Source organism: Giraffa tippelskirchi, chromosome 2, assembly GCF_054371585.1.
Source record: "Giraffa tippelskirchi isolate mGirTip1 chromosome 2, T2T-mGirTip1v1.2.pri, whole genome shotgun sequence".
NCBI classification, from domain to species: Eukaryota; Metazoa; Chordata; class Mammalia; order Artiodactyla; family Giraffidae; genus Giraffa; species Giraffa tippelskirchi.
The window spans coordinates 148,030,103-148,052,038 of NC_137276.1; the positions used below are offsets into that span (position 1 = coordinate 148,030,103).

The window sequence follows — 21,936 nt, forward strand, 5'->3', positions numbered from 1 at the left end:
GTTAACAGGAGTTAAATAAGCACATAGAAGATGGAATGGGAAGAAATTTGGCTGATCGGTGCACCAATGAAGTCAATGCTTCAATGCTTCAATCCCAGCAAGAAATTATTGGTAATATTTATTTATGCAAGTTTATGTGTAGTTTTTAATTTTTTTCCCAATGATAGAAGATTTGTTATAGTATCTTTTAGGGCATCTTATAAAATATAAAACATTATTTACTGTTGTTAACCAAAGTATCATAATTTGGTTCTTTCTAGAAAATTTGAAGCCATTACTTCCAGCTGGTATTCAGAATAAACTACACACACTGGTTCCTTGCAAGAAATTTGATCTTAGCTATGACCTAAATTGCCACAAGTTATGTTCTGATTTTCAAGAGGATATTGTATTTCGTTTTTCTCTGGGATGGTCTTCTCTTGTCCATCGTTTCTTGGGCCCTACGAATGCTCAGCGGGTGCTTCTAGGATTATCAGAGCCTATCTTTCAGGTATCTATCTATATTTTTTTTTGGTAGGCTTTTTTTTTAAATTTCTATTTGATTAGGCTTTTTATAAGGTGGTTATTGCTATACTGTACAGGTATGTATCTGATTCTACCAGTTGGGGGTCTCTTTTTATTTCATTTGTGTGATTTTCTCTGTAGAACTAGCTGTGTCAGCTTTGCTTATTTATAAGGTAATATTTATGATGTAGAGCCATTTCAGAATTAGGTATACTACTACTATGTTTAAGGGAAAGCCAATCCCAAAATTTTCATTCAATACTGTTGTAGGTTACTCTGCATTCACTTTTGACACTCTATTTTGTAAATTTTCTAATCTTAATCATTTAAAAAAACTTTTTTGAATTTATCAACCCAATAATTTTTCATGAAACTTACAGGGTTTTAAAACCATTGCCACAATCCAGTTTTAGAACATTTCTGTCACCCCCAAGGATAGGCTTGTGCCCACTTGCAGTCAGGCTTCATTTCCACCTCCAGCCCTACTGCTAGTCAGGTTTCTCTAGCTATTATTTTTGCTCTTCCTGGACATTTCCTATCAATGGAATCATACACAATGTGACTGGCTACTTTCACTTAGCGTAATGTTTTCAAGATTTGTCATCATACTATATGAATGTTGTAGCATGTATCAGTATTCAGCATTTCTTTTGTATCACTGAATGTATTCTGCCATGGCTGTCACACATTTTATTTATCCATTCATCAATTGATGGACATTTGAGTTGCTTATACTTTTTGGCTATTATGAATAATAGTGTTATAAATATCCATATACTGTTTTTATGTGGGCATGTGTTTTCATTTCTCTTGAGTATTTAGGAATGAAATTGGTGGGCCATATGGTAACTCCATGTTTAACTTTCTGAGGAACTGCCAAACTGTTTTCCAAAGCAGATGCACCATTTTACATTCCCACCAGCAATGTATTAACATTCTGTTTCTCTACATTCTAATCAAGGCTTTTTTTTCTGGCAGATATGAAGTTGTATCTCATTGTATTGATAGTTTCAATTTGTGTTTCCCTAATGACTGATGATTTTGAACATCGTTTCATATGCTTATTCTTGTATTTCATTTTGTAACATGTCTATTCAAATTTTTTGCTCATTTTTAAATTAGGTTGTTGGCTTCTTACTGACTTTTAAAGAGTCCTTTATATATATTCCAGATATAAATCTTTATCAGATACATGATTTCAAAATGTTTATGTTTTTCTAGTCTGTAGCTTGCCTTTTAATTTTCTTATGGTATGTTTTAAAGTGTAAAGGTTTTAATTTTGATTTTATTATACTTTCATTTTTTATTTTTATTTATTTATTATTTTTGGCTGCACGGCTTGAGGGATCTTAGGTCTCTGACCAGAGGTTGAACCCAAGCCCTTGGCAGTGAAAGTGTGAAGTCCTAACCTACTGGACCACAAGGAAATTCTCAAGGTTTTAATTTTGAAGTCCAATATTTTTTTTAAAAGATTGTGGTTTTGGTGTGAAAAAAATTTTATATGAAGTTTTAATTTCTCTTGAGACTTGAGGGCCTATTGTTATAGATAGAGTCATTGTATATTATAAAAATCTATTCTTTATGGTTTCAGACCATTTTTATTTTCTTCATGTACTTATAGTAAACTCATTAATTGGAGTCATTCTTTTTGTAGTTTTACTGCTGTAATTTTAAAAGAGAATATAATAGAATTTTGTAAATGACTATTCCGTGTATAGCTGTTTAATTGAATTAATTCTTTACCCCTCAACCTTATCAGCTCCCCAGATCTTTAGCTTCTACTCCCACTGCTCCTTCCAACCCAGCAACGCCAGATAATGCATCACAGGAAGAACTCATGGTTACCTTAATAACAACATTAGCCTCTCTTACATCTAGAACGTCTATGGGCATCATTGTTGTTGGAGGAGTGGTAAGAAACAGTACCTTTTTTTTTTTTTAAGAAACAGTGATTTTTGGTGTAATTAAAATTGAAATTTTTTGCAAAGCTACCTACCTACTAGATCAGGAAAAGGAAGGTATATTTACTTCTGTCTTCAGGATCTATAAGATGATATGAAAAGTTGTAGGTTAAAATTAGTGAACTGAATTTCATGAATCTAATCTTTAAAATTTTTTAAATATTTGTTTTTGTTTTTTAATTTTTTAAAATTGGAGGATAATTGCTTTACAGTGTTTTGTTGGTTTCTGTCATACAATACTGTGAATCAGCCATAACATACATACATCCGCTTCCTCCTAAGCCTTCCTCCCACCTCCCTAAATATTTATTTTTAAATTAAAATATAATTGACATATAAAATTGTATTAGTTTGAGGTGTACAACAGGATTTAATATATGTATATATTGTGAAATGATTATCACAACATACATTTTTAAGTAGTATTTCCTGACTAGTTTTACATCACAGCACACGAAGAAATAATACTTATACATTGGAATAACAATGATCCAGGTCCCTTATCTAGCCTTCTCCAAATACCAGAGATCACATTAAAGTATTAAATGTTATTTTTTATAGTAGTTCTTACATGTTAAAAAATTTTTTTATGTCATTTAACAGCATAGGTTTACTTGTTTTCCTTTTTTTTAATTGACATGTAGTTATTTACAATATTGTGTTTTAGATGTACAGTAAAGTGATTGTTAACACACATACACACACACATATATATAAAACTTTTTTCAGATTCTTTTATAGGTTATTATAAAATATTGAGTATAGTTCTCTGTGCTATAAGTAGGTCCTTGTTGGCTACTTTTTTTTTTTTTGGCCTCACTGCATGGTATGTGGGATCATAGTTGTGTGTGTACCTAGTCATGTCTGACTGCAACCACATGAAGAACCACAAGGTTCCTCTATCTGTGGAATTTTCCAGGTGAGAAGACTGGGATGATTGCCATTTCCTACACCAGGGGTTCTTCCTGACCTGGGGATCAAATAAGTGTCTCCTGCATTGGCAGGCACATTCTTTTACTATTGTGCCACCTGGGAAGCCCCCATAGTTCCCTGACCAGGGATCAAACCCATACCCCCTGCAGTGGAAGTGCAGAACCTTAACCACTTGACTGCCAGGAAGTCTATTTTATATATAGTTTGTTTTGATTTTTTAAACTTTTGACCTAAAAAAATTAACATCCCTTTTTGAGATACATTGAATCAACTTACCAAATACTTGGCAGGTTATAAAAGTTCTTGCCTGCTATTTCTGTGCTGCTCCTTTTCCAGCTTGATTTTCAGTAATTTCATATTTTCTTATAGAAAAGGAAGATACATTTTTAAAAAAACTGATGTAACTCAAGGATATGTACAGAGCCAATGCATTTTCTAAAATGCCTTTTAGTACAGTCTCCCTAGTAGTGTCTTTGTCAAAGTAAGCTGTGAATTTATCTTACAGATTTGGAAAACTGTAGGTTGGAAACTCATATCTGTTTCATTAAGTATGTATGGAGCTTTGTATCTTTATGAAAGGCTCACTTGGACCACCCGTGCCAAGGAGAGAGCCTTTAAACAGCAATTTGTGAATTATGCAACTGAAAAACTGCAAATGATTGTTAGCTTCACAAGCGCGAACTGCAGCCATCAAGTACAACAGTAAGTTGAAAGATTGTGTTTTTGTTTTAAAGCTTTACTGAAGTATGACATACATGCAGAAATGCACGAATAAGAGTACAACTCAAAGAATTAGCACAACATGGACATATTTTGTAATTGCCACCAAAATGGAAAAAATAGAATGATCAAACAGTGGGCTCAAAATAAATGCATGGTGGTGAATGTAATTTGTTTTTACTATTACAGCCCAGATTTATAGGCATGATTTTTTTTAAAACTCAAGAGAATTTTATTATAATAATAAATAGCTGGGTCTGCTGAGTTTCTTTTATGTATTGCAAATATTTATGTTTATTTTTTTATTTATTTATTTTTTGTTAATTTAGTAAAAATACATAGGACCCCAGTCAAATCGATGCATAATATTCTGTATTAGGGTGCTACTGACAGCTGAATTAGAAAGTTTTCTGAGCTAAAAATAATTGCAATTTAGTAGAAGAAGCAACATGTACATAATTATTAAAAAAAGATGAAAAATGATAGGTAATGAGAGCTTCATAATGTGAGGCTCTAGAATCTTAAAGCATAAAGGACAGTGGATCAGTAAAGGTTTCCTGGAGGAGAGGTAGCCTGATGAGATTTGAATGTAATAGAATACATTCAAATAGAATGTATAGAACAGAATAGAAAGACACAGAGAAAAGAGCCCAAACTAAAGGCAAGAAGTCAGGGAGAAAAGGAATGTGTTCAGAAACATGAGACAATTTCAGTGTGGCAGATGTGTACATAAGAGGGGTCCACTGGAGTGTAAGCCTAACAATAGGACAGGTTTGGATAATCAGGAATCTTGGGAGTGACATCATTAACATTAAGCTCTAGAACAGATAACTTGGCAGTGGTATAGTGTGTAAAGTGGTTTAGACTCAGGAGACAAAAACTGCCAGAAGATTAAAGTGTTTCAGACACAAGATCAGAGCCTGTATTAACCTATTTAGAGCTGTAGGGAACAAAAACAACGAGGTCACAGAATTGAGATCACTGATTTAGTCCATTCATTTCCCAAATATTTATTGAGCTCCTATTTTATTTAATGGTGTTAATTTTGATTTTATATTAATGAGGATGATGTAGACCTCCAAAAGAAATCAGTCGAGGTTCACATTTCACATGTGACAATAACTATAGCTAGAAATTATGGTAAATTAAAAGTTAAAGATAACTTGTGTTCTTTCTTACATGACGTTACACTTTAACAGAGGCAACTTCAAATAATTATTCCAGTTAAAATAATACTGCTGCTAAGTCGCTTCAGTCGTGTCCGACTCTGTGCGACCCCATAGACGGCAGCCCACCAGGCTCCGCTGTCCCTGGGATTCTCCAGGCAAGAATACTGGAGTGGGTTGCCATTTCCTTCTCCAGTGCATGAAAGGGAAAAGTGAAAGTGAAGTCGCTCAGTCGTGTCTGACTCTTCGTGACTCCATGGACTGTAGCCTACCAGGCTCCTCCGTCCGTGGGATTTTCCAGGCAAGAGTACTGGAGTGGGGTGTCATTGCCTTCTCCTAAAACCTAAGCTACAGCACCACAATAATCCATCTAAGACTAACAACAAAATTTAAAATGTCACTAACATCAAATCTGGGTCACAAATCTCAGATCGCCCATGTTTTTAGGACAACACATTACTCACTGGAGTGAAGAGCATAGTGCAGACCTCATCTTTTTAGCAGAACACAGTCTGAGCTACGATTAAGGGCCTGGGAGCTAGTATCCTACAGATCCTGTAAGCCTCCCCCTCAGAGCTTAGACAGTGTGAAACCAGCAGTGAGGAGCACCTGGCTGTGCACACTGGTCCCCACACACCCGACTGGTTCAGCCCTAGGACCCCTGGAGGAACGACCACAGGTCTGGAGCAGGAGGAGGCCTGCCTTTGCAGCCAGAGCAGAAATCAGAAGTCACTGAAGATGTCAAGGATGACTGTCAAGGAACTTCCTTAGGCCACTGTGGGGACAATTCGAGCACTAAAAAGTTTTTAAATTTCATCTGGTGATCACATGGTCTTAAATATATACACATATGAAAATATTTCCATGAGGTCATTATGGTCCATGAGGGGGCACCGTCCCACCAGAAAGGGTGCTTAAAGGACACAGCAAGGAAAGGCTGCCTGTGGGCCTCGACTGATCAAACATCTCAGGGACAACTGGAAATCAATCTCAGTTAAGGCATAGGTGGTTTTATTCAATCATTTATTCTGTTAAATGTGAAAACAGCGTTATCTCACATAAGAGAACATCCTTGTAAACATCTGTGTGTATCCGTGTATGTCTATACACATATACATGTCTGTGTGTATCTATACATGTTTAGTTGCCTGTGTCTACACGTGTCTACGTGTGTCTACACGCGTCTATGTACACACCCAGAGGACGGAGCTACAGGCTAAGCACATGGGGTTCACTGATCTATTCCCTACACTCTCCTGGATGATTAGGAGTTTTCATAATTAAATTTTTTAAATTTTACACTTAAAATAGTTTTGCAAATGACTTTACATGACTGCTTCAAGTATTTGTAAACTACTGTTGTTTAGTCACTAAGTCATATCTGACTCTTTGCAACCCCATGAACTGTAGTCCACCAGGCTCCTCTATCCATGGGATTTCCCAAGAAAGCATACTGGAGTGGGTTGCCATTTCCTTGTTCAGGGGATCTTCCTGACCCAGGGAACGAACCCACATCTCCCGCACTGCAGGCGGATTCTTTACCACTGAGCCACCACGGAAGTCCTTGCAAACTGTCAGCGTTTTATTATTAATCATACTTGAAACAGGCAATTGATCAGAGGTTGAATGACACAGCTACCTCTCTGGGGGCACCTCTCCAGAACTGCATCAGCCCTGAGAGGAGGACCACAACCTCCCATCACACCATCAGCCTGAGGCTGAGCTACAGAGGCGGCAGGCGGAGGTCTCGCCTGTGGGTCTGGGGGCGCATCCGCGCACAGCAGGCTCCCGTCCACTGCCCGTGGTTGTGACGGAAGCCTCCCAAGCCCAACTCAAGAGAAGCAGGACACTGGGGGAAAGCAACCTGGCACCAGGCTTCCCAGGCAGCATCATTAATACTAGCCAAATATTAATGTAGTAAAATGTTAACATAGATGCTTCATTTGTCTAATCTTGGTATTTGGTCAGATGAGGAGAGATGGGAGAGGGAAAAGACCATGGGAAAGATGAAGATGGGCAAGAGAATAGTTGCGGAGAAAAACAAGTCAGTCAATCAAAGTCCAGTGGTACACACGTACTAGGCATGCTCCCAATAGCAAACACACAATATTTGCCAAAGTTCGCATATTAACTAGCACACAAATACACCCTTTGACTCTAGAAATGTTGCTATAAAGTATTTTTGACTAAGTCACAGAAGTTCATGAAATTTCCTTTCCTGTTTCCAGTAATTTATTCTTATAGGTAGGGGATGAGAGTAAGGCTTATTATGCTTCTGAAGAAATATACCCAACCTTTGCCTTTTTATAGCTTATTCACATTCACAACAAAATGGCAGAGTATTTATTACCTGTTGAGCATTTGTCTTGAGGCCAGATGAAATCAAGCCCACAGTCATATTAAGCTTACAAGTACCATACACTCTACCCTCCCTCATACCATTCTTAGCAATGTTCTTTGATACTTTATGTCTTAGGGATTTTTGAATCTTGTGATATTTTTTTAATGCAAGCTTTAAATTAAAGCTTATTCATTTTAAAAAGACATTCATGACTGCTGATAAAATTGTTTTTTATTTTAAGGGAAATGGCAACCACTTTTGCTCGCCTGTGCCAACAAGTTGATATTACACAAAGACATCTAGAAGAAGAAATTGCTAGATTATCCAAAGAAATAGATCAATTGGAGAAAATACAAAACAATTCAAAGCTCTTAAGGTATTTGAACTTTTTCTTCTCAATAATATGAACATTTACTTATCTCATTTCCAAAATACAATTATGTAAAATTGCCAGCAAATTTAAGTTAAAATTTTTGGCTTTCTGCATTGGCTTAATTATAATTTTCCATATTTAATTCCATATGTTTTATAATTTCAGTGAAAACTAATTTCAACAGCAAAAAAATATGAATTTAAAGGGATTTTTTAGATCCAGACTTAGAGCCCTATGTTAAGCTATATTTCCTTTTTTAGAGCAGTTCTGTTATTAAAATTATGAGTTTTCAGTCCTATATATCCAAGATTCATAACTTTTCTTCTCAGTGGGGACTCTTAGGTATACTTAAATTTGAAGCAGCAGAAGTAAATAAGATATCCTAATATAAAGTGGAATTATGGTTTAATATGATTTGCCATGGATTCTTTGGACCCTAAATAAATTCTGCTTTGGGGAGTCAAGACCAGAAGTATTAGCATGAGGTCTATACTTGTTGACACTTCTTAATTTGCTACCCATTAGCTCGCTCAACTACAAATCTGGGAGAATCACTAAGCATCATTTCATTTCTGCTACTACTTACCAGGGCACACGCTCCATACAGCTGCCTGTATAAAAACAGTTTGCAATGTCTGCAAATTGGAGAGGCTGTCCTTGCGACCTGAATTTTGGAACACAAATATCTGTCCATGGTATCTCAGTCTGATCAGCAGTTACATTCTCATCTCATTTCTGTTTCAAGAGTCTCTGAAAACGTGACTGCCTGTGACTTAGACCCCAACATCCTTACAGACAGACACAAACACACACATACACATACACAGAATCTGTCCATGAATGGTGTTTCAGTCTGATCACCAGTCACATTCTCATTGAGTTTCTGTTCCAGAGTTTCTGAAAATGTGACTGCCTGTGACTTAGACCCAACATTTACAGACAGACAGACAGACACACACACACACAAAATCTGTCCATGTGTGTTATTTGAGTCTGATCAGCGGTCACATTCTCATCGCGTTTCTGTTTCAGAGTCTCTGAAAACGTGACTGCCTGTGACTTAGACCCCAACATCCTTACAGACAGACAGACAGACAGACAGACACACACACACACACACACAAAATCTGTCCATGCACGGTATTTGAGTCTGATCAGCGGTCACATTCTCATCGCATTTCTGTTTCAGAGTCTCTGAAAATGTGACTGCCTGTGACTTAGACCCCAACATCCTTTCTCACACACACACACACCACCCTCCACCCAAGCGAATTTCGTGTGTTCCATTGCTCCTATTTTAAGTTAGATCATCCCAAATACAGCCTTTCAAATTTGGTGAAACCGTACCCAATAGAAAAAATTTTAACTGAGGTAGGTTTTTATTTTTTCATCTTGCTATAGTTAAAGAAAAAAAACTGATAGATTATTGGTACTTATGTATCTCGGGAGCATTTCCTGAAGAAATATACAGTAGAGTTCACATGCACATTTAAATTATATGACCTTGACAATATCCACTTAGCAACATACAAGACCAAGAAGGAAAGAGAGAGACTCATTTAAGTATGTGTGTGCACTGTGGCACATTATGAGAATGGGAGACACAAACCTGCTTTCCCTCTTTTTATGGGCATTTGGTTTCTTTATATACCATTTTTTAATATTAAAAATATCTATATTTTTGGCAACTTTGATCCTTTGACATCTGCCAGCTACTGTATGTATACATAAAATCACTTATAAAACTTCTATGTTTTATACTTAAAGGGAATTCAGGAACAATTATGTCTTTATGTGACTTAGGATATAATTTCCTTGTAAGGTGGTGTGACTCTACTGTCTCTTAGGCTTTTCATTCTTTTTTTTTTTCAATTTTTCAATTTATTTTTTAATTGAAGAATAATTGCTTTACAGATTTTTGTTGTTTTCTGTCAAACCTTAACATGAATCAGCCATGGGTATACATATATGTAGGCTTTTCATTGTTGTTAAAGATTTTATCTCGGTATATCTTTCCTGGCCAGTGGAGTCTGTGTTTATTACAAAGTTATAGTAGCATCTATAGTAAATGCTTTTAAGGGTGGATCTGAATTCAGATAAATGTAGCAACAGCTGACTAGTGATTTTTTTTTCAAGATTTGGATGGGATGCATTTTTTTCTCATTGACCTTTATGATAATTAGATTGGTGTTTATTCATTTTTTTTCAATTAGAAATAAAGCTGTTCAACTTGAAAACCAGCTGGAGAATTTTACTAAGCGGTTTCTACATTCAAGCAGTGAAGAATCTTAACAATAGAGATTGCTTTGGTGATTATCACAGGAGAAAATGCAGTTTGGAAGATTTAGACGGTTATTTTTATGAAGTGATTTTAAGTATGAATTATACTAACTATACCTAAATAGCAAATCCTTGAGTAGATCCCAGTATTGATCTATCTCAGGGTGTTTGCACTTCTCGAGTGTTATGGTGTCTCTTTAATTTTGGGTAAAGAAAAATCCTTTGATATGTGAAAATGATGAATTAGTTTAAAGCAAAAGAAACAACTCTGTGACCCCTGAGGGGTGGGGCCTTGCTCTTAATTAGGGCTCTCTTTGTTTTTGATTCTGAAAAACTCTGCTTCCTGGCATCCAGGATTTAGAGAATGCTCCTTTCACCTTCTTTCTCAAAACTAATTTTTGATGCCGACTTTAATGGGAATAATCAGATTTTTGTTTTATAAACTATATTGCTGTAACCACAAAGGAGTGTGGAATGTTCTTGAGTGTATTATTTATGCAGGTTACAATCACTTTTGCCATCCTGACAGGTATGTAAACCACTAATAAATAATGCTGTTTTTACTCCCTTTTATTCCCATTGAAACTGATGTAAAGCAGTGTATAGGTTTGTTATTAGAAAGAAAGTCCTTGATGAAAGTATTTGGGTCTAAGTAGTCTGCTTATGTTTCTCAAGAAACACTTTCAGCCTCAGCTGTGATTCCAGTAAGGAAAGCTTTCTGTCTGTTTTAAGGGTTAAGTTTGAAATGATAAAAATAGCCAAAGAGATGGGAGATCTGAATTTTGGGTGGCTACAGTCAAAAATGCTGTTCTTCAGAAAGTATTTGCCAAGGATACTGCTGGGTTGTCCCCCACGGTGACTTTTATGTTTATTTAATTGTATGAATTTGACAGGGCATGGTTAAAATTTTTATTTTTTACCTTAATGAAAATGTTTATGAGTTAAAATATTGTGTTTGTTTCTGTGTTAAAAAAAACAAACTTATATGGAAACATTAAAAACTAGCTAAGGCTTTGCTATGCAAAAATAGTTTTGAGGACCACTGAATCAGCATCACCAGGGGCATGTTAGGAATGCACAATCCCAGAAGACACAGCACATTGGCCAGTGGAGTTGATGCTGCTCTTCCATGGGAGGGATAATATTTCAGGCTTTTTTTCTTCTTTTAATACTCAGTACTTTTTCTGTATGTTTAAGTCTCTTGGATGCTATTCAGTCTTTTCACAACAGGTGCAACACTTTATCAGGTTATTTTAAGGAGAAAATAACATTATTTAGGCCATAGAAGCCTTTAATGTTTGTTTATGCAAATCAGATACTAGAATACAATATTCAAATCCAGATATTCATGTATAGCTAACATTGTGGCTTTATAACCAAAAAATTATACAAGTCACCAAGAAGTGGGACTAAGTAACAACTGCAACAGAAAAAAACTGATGTTTAAGACTGGATACTGCTAATTAAGGTTACAAGTTGAAGGCCTTAATCTTTATACACAAGTACTTGAACTTCTGAAATAGTATAGTGGTTTGGTATTACCCCATGAGTGCTGAATACAGTGGTTCTCACAGTTCAGTCCCTCAATCAACAGTTTCACTAGTGAAGTTGTAAGAATTACATTCTTGGGGCTCATCCCAGACCTACTGAATCAAATACTAGGTTTGGGGACCAGCAGTTTCTGGCTTAACGAGCCCTCAAGGTGATCCTGATGCATGCCAAAATTTGGAAACTGTGGAATAGTGGTTCTGCTATAGTAAGTTTATACTAAATTTTCCATCAGTAGCTTGAATCCAGTTCTGCCTGATCAAGTTTGAAAATATATGAATGTTGGAAGTGGGACACTAAAATAATGAAGCCCACCTTTATGCTTGGGGTAAGTGCATCTATGACCAAGCCCATAAATGATAAAGAATTGTGATTTATCGCAGATATTCAAAGTTACTGCACATTTACTTGTCTACTCTGTGTGTTTGCAGGATTATTTATAAACTTTGTATAACCATCAGCTTTTTACAGACCTAGACTTTTTATAATATGCAAGGTGAAAATAAAACTTGTTTGCCTCTAAGTTGATAAACAGAACATTTATAATGGCATTTAGTGAGTTTTAATCTTTTATTTTTGATTATTTTTATGGCAAGCATATAATCTATCTTGGGGAAACTGCCTCATTTTTATCCTAAGGGAGCTTTAAGGGAAGAATGACTTAAATTTTGCTTTTTAATGAAAATCTGTGGCCTTTTAACAGTAGGTCAGCATTCACAGTACTATAGGATAGGTCATTGGACCTCCAATCTCTTCCTTGCTTCTGGCAGCCCATTCATTTTTCACGATGAGAGTGCTTAGATAAAGGAATCAGAGCTGAGCATGAACTGCTGGGCTTGTAGTTTAGTTCTGAGACTTAAAAAAGTAATCCTACTAAAAACGGATTTAAAACATGCTACGTGAAATCTGGTTAAAAGCACTTTATTGATTACAATATCAATTCACAGCAATATTATTTCACAGAGCTACTATACAAATAAAGGAATGAATTACTCCAAGAATGATTCAAGAATACTGTTAAGTCATGATACAAGTCCATAGTTGGTTTAAAGCTTTTTTCTAAGAGCTTTAATCTAATACATTCACCTTTCCCACAGACTACTGACATTCAGGTTCAGTTGGCCACAAGTGTTGTAGAAACCACTCTAGGTGAAGAAAAACATTTTAATCAACTTAAAAAACCCATTTAGATGTGAATGCCTTTGGATAAGAATATGCAAATGCAAGTGTTCAGATGCTTCTTTGAGAAGAGAAAACAATAGGCTAGAGCACCATTGTGTAAGAGACAGAAAAGGCTTGAAATATCTACCAAATAGATCACTTAAGTTCTATTAATTAAAAAATACTGTATGATGTAAGATTTTGTTGGGCACACTTAACATCAATTGAAACATTTAACCAGTTTTTCCATATGCTGCATTAGTCAACTATTTTATAGGCTCAATAACTGGTTTTAAGAAAAAAAGACTTAGGAAATTTTATTAACATGCAAACAAATTTGCTAAACACAAGTTGTACCATCATTCTGATTAATAAATTACTCTTTAAAACAATGCTAGCTTAGACATTCAGCTACAGACCATTTTATTGAGTACCTATTATAACCAATACTTTTAAATATAGCACTGAATTTAAGGCAACTTACAATGAACAATGGGAGAAGAAGTAGTAAATATGAAGGGTACATCACATTCTATTTAGTCTAATTTAAAATACCAATATTATCCACTGTGCTACCATTTCTCACAAGATAGTCTGACTGGTGGGTGTTTTCAAAGTTCTAACGAGGTAAGAAATAGTTTAAAATTTTGCTTTCCACTTTGGCAAAAGGGAAATTAGAAACTGAACATAATAATTTGAAAATGTTTTTAAGCCTAACTCACACCCTAAAGATTTTAGAAAGAACCTCTTTATTACTAAAATCATAGGCCCATTTGGGAGATTGTTTAATCAGTTTCCATTACACTTAAACACATCAACAGGTAAGCCACAAGTATTTGACTGTTAGAGTTTAAACTGTGAGACACTCACAAATAAGCATAAATTTCCCTGAACATCTTCATTTTTAAAACAGAATCTAAATTTATTTGTAAATCTAAAACACCAAAAGTGTTGGAGAAGGTTAGTTATGTAATACTGGTACAGTATTTTTTTTTAGCAACTTCAAAAATTTCATTTTGTCACCTGAAGAAGCCAAGGTTTATTTCTCTTTCAATAGGTTAACTTTAAAATTACTTAACGTATTCCAGAAGCACCTACCTGTGTTACATCTAAGAGACTAGTTTACTATAATCATGCAGTATTAATCAGTTCAGATGAGTCTAAATTAAAACAAGGAGAGTGCCTACCAGGTAAGCCCTCTTGCAAAATTAAGAAGTATCTCTTGATACTTAAGTATCTCTTGAGATATTAAGCCTAAATCTTTGCCTCTCTGAAGATGGAACTCAATATGCTATTGTAACCATGGATTCACAACTATAAAAATTTGAGCTAGGGAAGAGACTTGGATATTTAGTCTAAATCTCTAGTAGCACAGCTGCCAAAAATGAGGGCGGTCCATCAAAGTGGAGGCAGTGTCCTTGCTGACAGCATGAAGTGCTTTTTTGAGAAGGTTTATGGGTTGATTTGCTGAACACAAGGCCATCACCCCACTTTTAGAAAAGAATATTTACCTTTAAAATACTGCCACATCCTAACTGTTTCTTTATGCAGTGATTAAAGAATCTACAAATAAACCCAACTGAGGCACATTATGTTTAAATGTTTCTTAGGTAAAAAGAAAAAAAATCAGGCACCAGAACTGCAATATTGATGCAAATTCCTTAAAACTACATTTGGCCTTTTTTAAGTTTGGAAAAACAGATTGAAGCTGTACTGTGCTTCTACAAAATATACTGATTTCAGGAAGTTTTAAATAGACAATCAGATGAACTCCGACTGCAAGTACACAAATTTAGCAAGTGGGACCCATATCACTAGATAACAAAGGTTTTAACCTGTAAGTTAATTAATATAGTATCACCATTTGGTCGTATGTATAATCAGCTATGATAGTGGTTACTTTTCAGTTGCCTAGTACATGTTTAATTATGATAACTGCCTTTTAATCACCTACAAAAAGTTTAATAATATTAAATCATTTTTATTAACATGCTTAAGATCACAGAATTCTTATAGTCTGTGTGCCTCTAAATTATCTTGTTACAAGAATCATTTTCAAACTAGTGGAGATACTCTTCATATATATAAGGCAATTTTGCACATGCTACAAGTGCTTGCTTCAACAGGATTTTGGAATAAATTGCTGAACTACATGGTAATCCTCACTCCTATTTTTGGAAATGACTGTCCCTTTAAAATTGTCTTGCCTTACCTCAAAGAGCTGCTCTTTATATCACTTCTTAAATAGTCCACAAACATTAACATCAGAAGTTCACATTCATGCCTGCCATCTACAACAGTCTATTTTTTTTTGGTCCTATTATCTTAATCTTCCTTTTTCCATTTTATTCTCTTTTTAGTATCTTAAAACAGTTACTTCCTTATGGCTGATGCACTTATTAGCACATCCACAATATAAAAATGGAAATTTACAAGTAAAATTTGAGAGTATTTAGGATTACAGGTGATCAAAAGTTAACAGATCTAGCTTAACAGTAACTGACACAGTTTACTAGGTTACAAAAGACAATGCACCTCTCTATTAGAAAAACTCCATGACTTCACTATCAAGCAAGACTTAACAATCTTCTATTGTCAATCATTTAGATTATTTGTAAGAGAAAATCCAAGAGTGAAAGTATCTTTGTTTAAATTCAAGGGGGCTCATTCTAGTAATAAACACATTATATCATTGACAAGCAGAGAAATTGCTTAGTATTTTCCTCTGACTCCTTTAAGAACTGCTCTTGGAATTTTCTTTTGGCTTTAAAGTGGGGATCACTTTGATCTAGGTATCCTTTGAAGCAAAACCACTTAGAAACCAGTATTTTGTCCTAGTGGGAGGAAATGGTACAGAAGATCAAAAAGCTTGAATGTTTACTTTTTAAATTTTTGAAGACAGAGAGTTAACATCAATTCAGATTTTATATGAACATAAATTCATAAAGCAACCTTACATTGTAACTGTTTGTTACGACATAACAAATAAGTTAGATTTGTTAGATTTTATACTTCTTTCAAAAGCGTAATGCCATCACACACTATGTGTCCTTCCTAGATACATACTGATGGAAACACTGGGAAAATTTCTTCAGATGCAAAGACAGTTCAAATGTTCATCAGAGTGCACCCTGCAAACTCAGCTGTAGAAGATGAAATCAGTAGGAAAGCCTAACTATTTAGAATGCTAAATGTCATTTGATCATATCCAACGTTAAAAAATAAGAACAATTCATGTGATTACTGCTATCTACCTGTTAATATAATACAAGTTTCTTATGTATGTCTCAAATTTCAGAGTGAGATTCCCTAGCCTTTAGATTATGTCCCCTTTAAAGGACTCAACATAAGCACTTACTTAAGTTGATAAGATGGCAGAGACTAGTTATACTCACACGGACTCCCCTCAGCGGTACCTACGTCTGACGGCATTTTTTTTTAACTTTTTGTTTTGTATTGGGGTATAACTGATTATGTTGTGATAGTTTCAGGCGAACAGCGAAGTGGACTCAGCCACACATACATGTATCCATTCTCCCCCAAACTTCCATCCAGGCTGCCACGTAACACTGAGCTATATAGTAGGTCCCTGTTGTCAGCATTTTTAAACAGTAAGCAACCAGGATCTCTTTCAGATCAAAAAGAAAGCCAGAATTCAAGGAAATATTCGTTAAACATCAGTACACACATGTATAGTCTCACTTCCATGTATTACTGTGCCTTGTTCCTTCACTATAGAACACAAAAATGCGATACTTCTATATAAAGTTAAAAATGTAATTCTGAAAAAAATGCAAACATACATTCTAACATGATAGCTTGCTGTAATGTGTACATTTCTGTCTACACAAGGAAAATAAAGAATTAGACAATACAAGCAAGAATTCATCAAGGTTAAATGAGCTCAACGCCTCAGATTAATACACTGGTCCTGATCTCAGCAAGCACCTTTACCTTGTTTTCACCTTTTTTATTTTGTAGTTTACTGAAAGCTTCTTTTTTGTATATAATAATCTCAATAGAAAAATCTTCACCTGCAAATATAAGGTAAATTCTTTTTCACAGCTATAGGCTGTAGTACTGATTTCTCCAGGTATCAGTGGAGAATGGAAAATTTGCATGTATTGTTAATTCCAGATTCTAAGAAAACTGTCCCAAGACCCTGTTGCCACAGCCATGCCATCATCAGTTACACCTAAACAGCTGACACGGTTGTCATGACCAGCAAGAACACCTGCAAGACAAAAGTTCAGTAAAAAGTTAGCGATGGGCAAGTTTTAGGATTAAACACGTGTATGCAGAAAGGTCTTAGAAGGGCACTTATGGGCATGTATATAAAATAAAATTTCTTTGTATTACATGAATTTCTGACATATGCATCAAATTGTGTTTTTCGTTTTTGAAAAATGCTTTCTTATATTCAAAATCATCTCTTCAAAAACATGTAGACTTTTATGTCACTAATAAGTTCATGATACTTCTGAATTTTGCTAATAAGCTGTTACAACAAAAACAAAATTTTAAATGAAGTTCAATGAACTTTTACCACCAGAACAACAAAAACGTAAGAATACACCACCAGAAATACCAACATAATTTACTCTATTCCTTTAACCACTAACACTGGAATGTTTTGGTCGTAACTCTGTGAAACCATCAAACTCATCTAGTTTTAGTTTCTTCTGAATATTAAGCTTATCTGATCTTCTGACCACCAGACAGGATAAAATTAAATATTCCCAACTGTTTGAGAGGAAAATGAGAGATGTAAAAGAAAAATCGGAGTATATCAAATTCTCAGTAAGAATCTTTCTTTAATATACTGTTTGAGTTTGCAATATCTGCCACATGTAATTAAGCATATCATTTTCACCCAATCTCAGGCACAGAAGTTAATCTTGTATAACTCTTTAATTAATATTCTCTGTAGTACTTTCTGTATAGCAATGTTTGGAAAAAGGCAAATTATTACGGGTTGAAATAACAAAAAATGACCATTGTGACTAAATACTCCAAATCATATTGGAAAGAAGAATGAATTAGCAATTCATGTCACAATTCAATTTTAAGGTGAAAATAGCCAGTTGAGTCAACCTGAAACCAAACAGCTATCAGCAAAGCAAAACTAAATCTCAAGCAGATGTTAAAAAATATCAAAAACAAACACATTTCTATTTTGTTATGGATACTGATTCAATCCAGGCAAAACACCTCAAAAGGAATCAGCTAAACCATGAACTCTCCTGCAGTCTCTTAAGAGAGGTTGTAGAAAATTATCCCTGGTAATGCTGACACTGCCCCTACTTCAGAAACCTCAAAACTGTACAGGAATTTAAAAGGGTAAGGACAGAAAGCCACAAGGACAGCAAGGATATGAGAGCAACGGCAACAAAAGTTTGTGAGCTGTATGCTGGTGATTATTAATGGTCCCCAAAATGCTAAGTTCAAAGCAAATGGTCTGATAAGCCAACAACAAAAATGACTGCAGAAGCTCCAAAGGGGTCAGAAACTAGTGGAACCAGGTATCTCTGGAACCACACACACGGGCAGAGATGGGGTAAACTAAGACTGCATTAGAAAACATCTCGGCATCGATTAGACTCTGCAGGTCTCTACCTTCACTCCACAGAGTCAGATGATTTATCATCCTGCCCAAGAACACAAGACTAGAGACGTGCTAGAGAGAGATCAAGAGGGTCTCAAGTGGAAGAAAACAGGCACAGCTGAGATGGGTGCAACTACTGAAAGCTGGGGAATAAGGAAAGTTTGCTTCCACCTTTCCTAATTGTTTTGCACTCCAGCTTTCTTCCTGAAATCAGCCCACAAACTGTCAGTCAACTTAGAGATTCCAGGTAGAAAAGTGAAAAATCCACCTCAGAGAACACAGCAGGCCCAAGGGGGAAAAGGATATAAGACATATCAGAAATTCCCCAATGAAAGCCTGGCCAGATCATTGTTCAGTGAGGCCTACTGTCAGTACACCCCAAACATACACAGAGGGCTTTCAAACAGTTTTAATGCCTTACTCTTAAGGATAAATAAGAGGCTAAAAATTATGAGTTTCAAGGAAATACATTATACAGGAGACTGAAAAAAATAAGGGGTAGAAAAGGCAACTTGGAAAACAAAAGATTATGCTTAAAGAAAACTTCAAGAAAGGCTTTCATTAATGACCCTACAGAAACAAAAGACTTATTCATGGAAAAAAGAATGCCCTTAAAAAAAAAAATCTCAAAAAGATGGTAGCAAAAATGGAAAACCAAAGCTTAACAGATGGTTCATGGGAAGAAAAGGCAAGGATTTCTCCCAGAACATAAAGGCAAAAAAAGACAGATGAAAAATAGGAGAGAAACTAAGAAAGTCAAAGGAAAGTCCAAGAAGTCCAACATCAGAATAATGGGCGCCCTACATAGAGAATAATAATGGAGAAAAATGTACAACTGATTAAATGAGCCCCCTAAAACTTCCCAGTGCCAGAGGGTATACGTTTCAAGATCGAAAAGGTCCACTGAATACTCAGAATGATAGACGGAAATGAATCTACCCCCAGACAGCAAAACTTGCAGAAAGTTAGAAGAGTAATGAGAAGCACATCAAAAGAATGTGAGCCAAAAAATTAAGAAGCCCAATAATTTGACCCTAGAGAATATTAAGAAGCTGCATCACAAAAGAAGTCACACATATATATATATATGTCACTGCTCAGCAGTAAGTGCTGTTTTAAAAATTCATAAGTGTGTAATAAACACTGACTGATGTTCTAAACAGATTTCACTACATGGGAAAAATTGGAAGATGGAAGCTGAGGTAGGAGGAAGGATGTTAAAGCCAAACCTCAAGAGATAATGCCTAAAAGTTTAAAAAAAAAAATCAATACAGGTATATTATTTAAAGATACAGAAATAAATACTTAAAAGTAGCTACCTTTGGGAGCAGAAAATATGGGCTGAGGTCAGAAGACTGCTATGTTTCAGTAATAACCCATGTAGACCTAGTTGAGTCTTTGCATATAATTTTGATTCTAAAAACATTTTAAGTCACTGTAATTTGTTATTAATGACAGTCCCCAGTACGACTTGATGCTAGAATTTCAGAAGCTGCAGGGGAGACCTCAGAGTATGAGATTAAGAGAAGACAGTGGTTCTATGCCCTTTCCCGGACAAGATCTGAACCAAAAAGAGGATGCATAGCAGTTACAATGTTTCCTGTCAGATTATAAGCAAACTGTAATGTGGAAGACCACACTAAATTATATTCACTATTCATCTTTATGTCAAAACTTACCAAACATGAAAATACAGAATCAGATATTACTCTTTACAAAATAGAAACATAAATGCGGTTTATGAACTGTAACTGAACTCAAAGGTTAACAACAGCCATGAATGAAAACTGCCAAGTTGCCATTCCCCAGGGTATCCAGGAGACCTCAAAAACAACTGACAGGAAACTTCATGTTTCCTGACAAAATCAAAAACTAATGTGTACCAATTTACTGACCTGCACGATCTCCTTTGAGTGTGTCCCATACGTTACAATTGAAGTCATCATAGCCAGCTAACAGGAGACGCCCACTTTTTGAGAAAGCTACGGAAGTGATCCCACAGATGATATTGTCATGAGAATACAATAATAACTCTTGGTCTGCACGAAGGTCAAAGAGCCGGCAAGTGGCATCATCAGAGCCAGTGGCAAAGGCATACCCATTTGGGAAAAACTAGAAAGAAAAGCAACAAACACTTACTCCATAGAAGTACACAAAAATTATGTAAGGCAGTGTAATGATGGACTCTGGGGTAAGACAGTTCAGTTCAGTTGCTCAGTCATGTCCGACTCTTTACAACCCCAGGGACTGCAGCACACCAGGCTTCCCTGTCCATCACCAACTCCCAGAGCTTGCTCAAACTCCTGTCCATCGAGTCAGTGATGCCATCCAACCATCTCATCCTCTATAGTCCCCTTCTCCTCCTGCCTGCAATCTTTCCCAGCATCGGGGTCTTTTCCAATGAGTCAGTTCTTTGCATCAGGTGGCCAAAGTATTGGAATTTCAGCTTCAGTATCAGTCCTTCCAATGAATATTCAGGACTGATTTCCTTTAGGACGGACTGGATAGATCTCCTTGTAGTCCAAGGGACTCTGAGGAGTGGGTAAGACAGACCTAGATTCAAATTCCAACTTGGCTTTGGATCAGGTGAGTGATTTTAGGCACTAAAGATTCCTGAACACTTGGGCCTTGTGCATGCTGCGTCCTAAGTCGTTTCAGTCATGTCTTACTCTTTGCAACCCTATCGTCTGTAGCCCACCAGGCTCCTCTGTCCATGGAATTTCCCAGGCAAATCCTTCCTTCTCCAGATCTGCCCAACCCAGGGATCGAACCCGCATCTCTTGCTTTGGCAGGTGGAAACTTTACCCTCGAGTCACCAGGGAAGCCCCTGATCCTCCATGTTTTACTAAAACATTTATATCAAATATTACTATTTGAGTATTTATATATGTATGAGGACTCAAAGACATGTTCCAAAAACCTCATTATGAGAAATAAATAGAAACATTTTATAAAAGAGAACATAAATCATCCAGTTAGGCTAGGTTATAAAGTGAAGCTAGCAGTAGACTAAATGTTCTCACATGTGCGCATGCAAACACACATACACACACACAGAAAAAAAAACAACTATGCATTATTAGTTTGTGAACCTCGTTTCTCAGATACTGTGGCACTACTCAACAATTTTTACAAAGAAGAAATCACTTTCCTTCATATATTTACTGGTCATCTGTATTGCTTTTTTAGGACCTGTTGATCTGCTGGAATAAAATGAATAAATTTGTTTTCTTCGTGGCAGATATAGCTTATCATTTTCCTTTTAATATTGTTTACTTTTTAAAAAATACAAAGCAATTTTCTGGAGGTATCACAGGCCCTGATTTCAAACTATACCACAAAGC

At 35.8% G+C, this 21,936-nt stretch overlaps 2 protein-coding genes across 35 annotated transcripts in view; one reads left to right on the plus strand and one right to left on the minus strand.

The window, feature by feature from the left end:
- MFN1 (mitofusin 1) overlaps positions 1 to 21,832 on the plus strand; it is a 47,836-nt gene extending 26,004 nt beyond the window's left edge. For 7 of the 27 annotated variants that reach the window (XM_081570999.1, XM_081570991.1, XM_081570994.1 and 4 more), the window contains 6 exons: positions 9 to 111; positions 261 to 490; positions 2,264 to 2,416; positions 3,904 to 4,100; positions 7,867 to 8,001; positions 10,212 to 12,377. In XM_081570999.1, the coding sequence (XP_081427125.1) occupies positions 9 to 111; positions 261 to 490; positions 2,264 to 2,416; positions 3,904 to 4,100; positions 7,867 to 8,001; positions 10,212 to 10,290 (897 nt within the window). In that variant the 3' untranslated portion in view covers positions 10,291 to 12,377. Of the gene's footprint in view, positions 1 to 8; positions 112 to 260; positions 491 to 2,263; positions 2,417 to 3,903; positions 4,101 to 7,866; positions 8,002 to 10,211; positions 12,378 to 14,597; positions 14,825 to 16,045; positions 17,352 to 21,781 lie in introns of those variants that run through there. The other 20 variants (XR_014077116.1, XR_014077119.1, XR_014077126.1 and 17 more) reach the window with 9 other exon arrangements.
- Positions 12,734 to 21,936, minus strand: part of GNB4 (G protein subunit beta 4) — a 65,394-nt gene continuing 56,191 nt past the window's right edge. For 4 of the 8 annotated variants that reach the window (XM_081571018.1, XM_081571019.1, XM_081571020.1 and 1 more), the window contains 2 exons: positions 20,488 to 20,704; positions 12,734 to 17,221 (listed from right to left, as the gene is read on the minus strand). In XM_081571018.1, coding sequence (XP_081427144.1) covers positions 17,115 to 17,221; positions 20,488 to 20,704 — 324 coding nt within the window. In that variant the 3' untranslated portion in view covers positions 12,734 to 17,114. Of the gene's footprint in view, positions 17,222 to 20,483; positions 20,705 to 21,936 lie in introns of all 8 variants that reach the window. The other 4 variants (XM_081571022.1, XM_081571024.1, XM_081571025.1 and 1 more) reach the window with 1 other exon arrangement.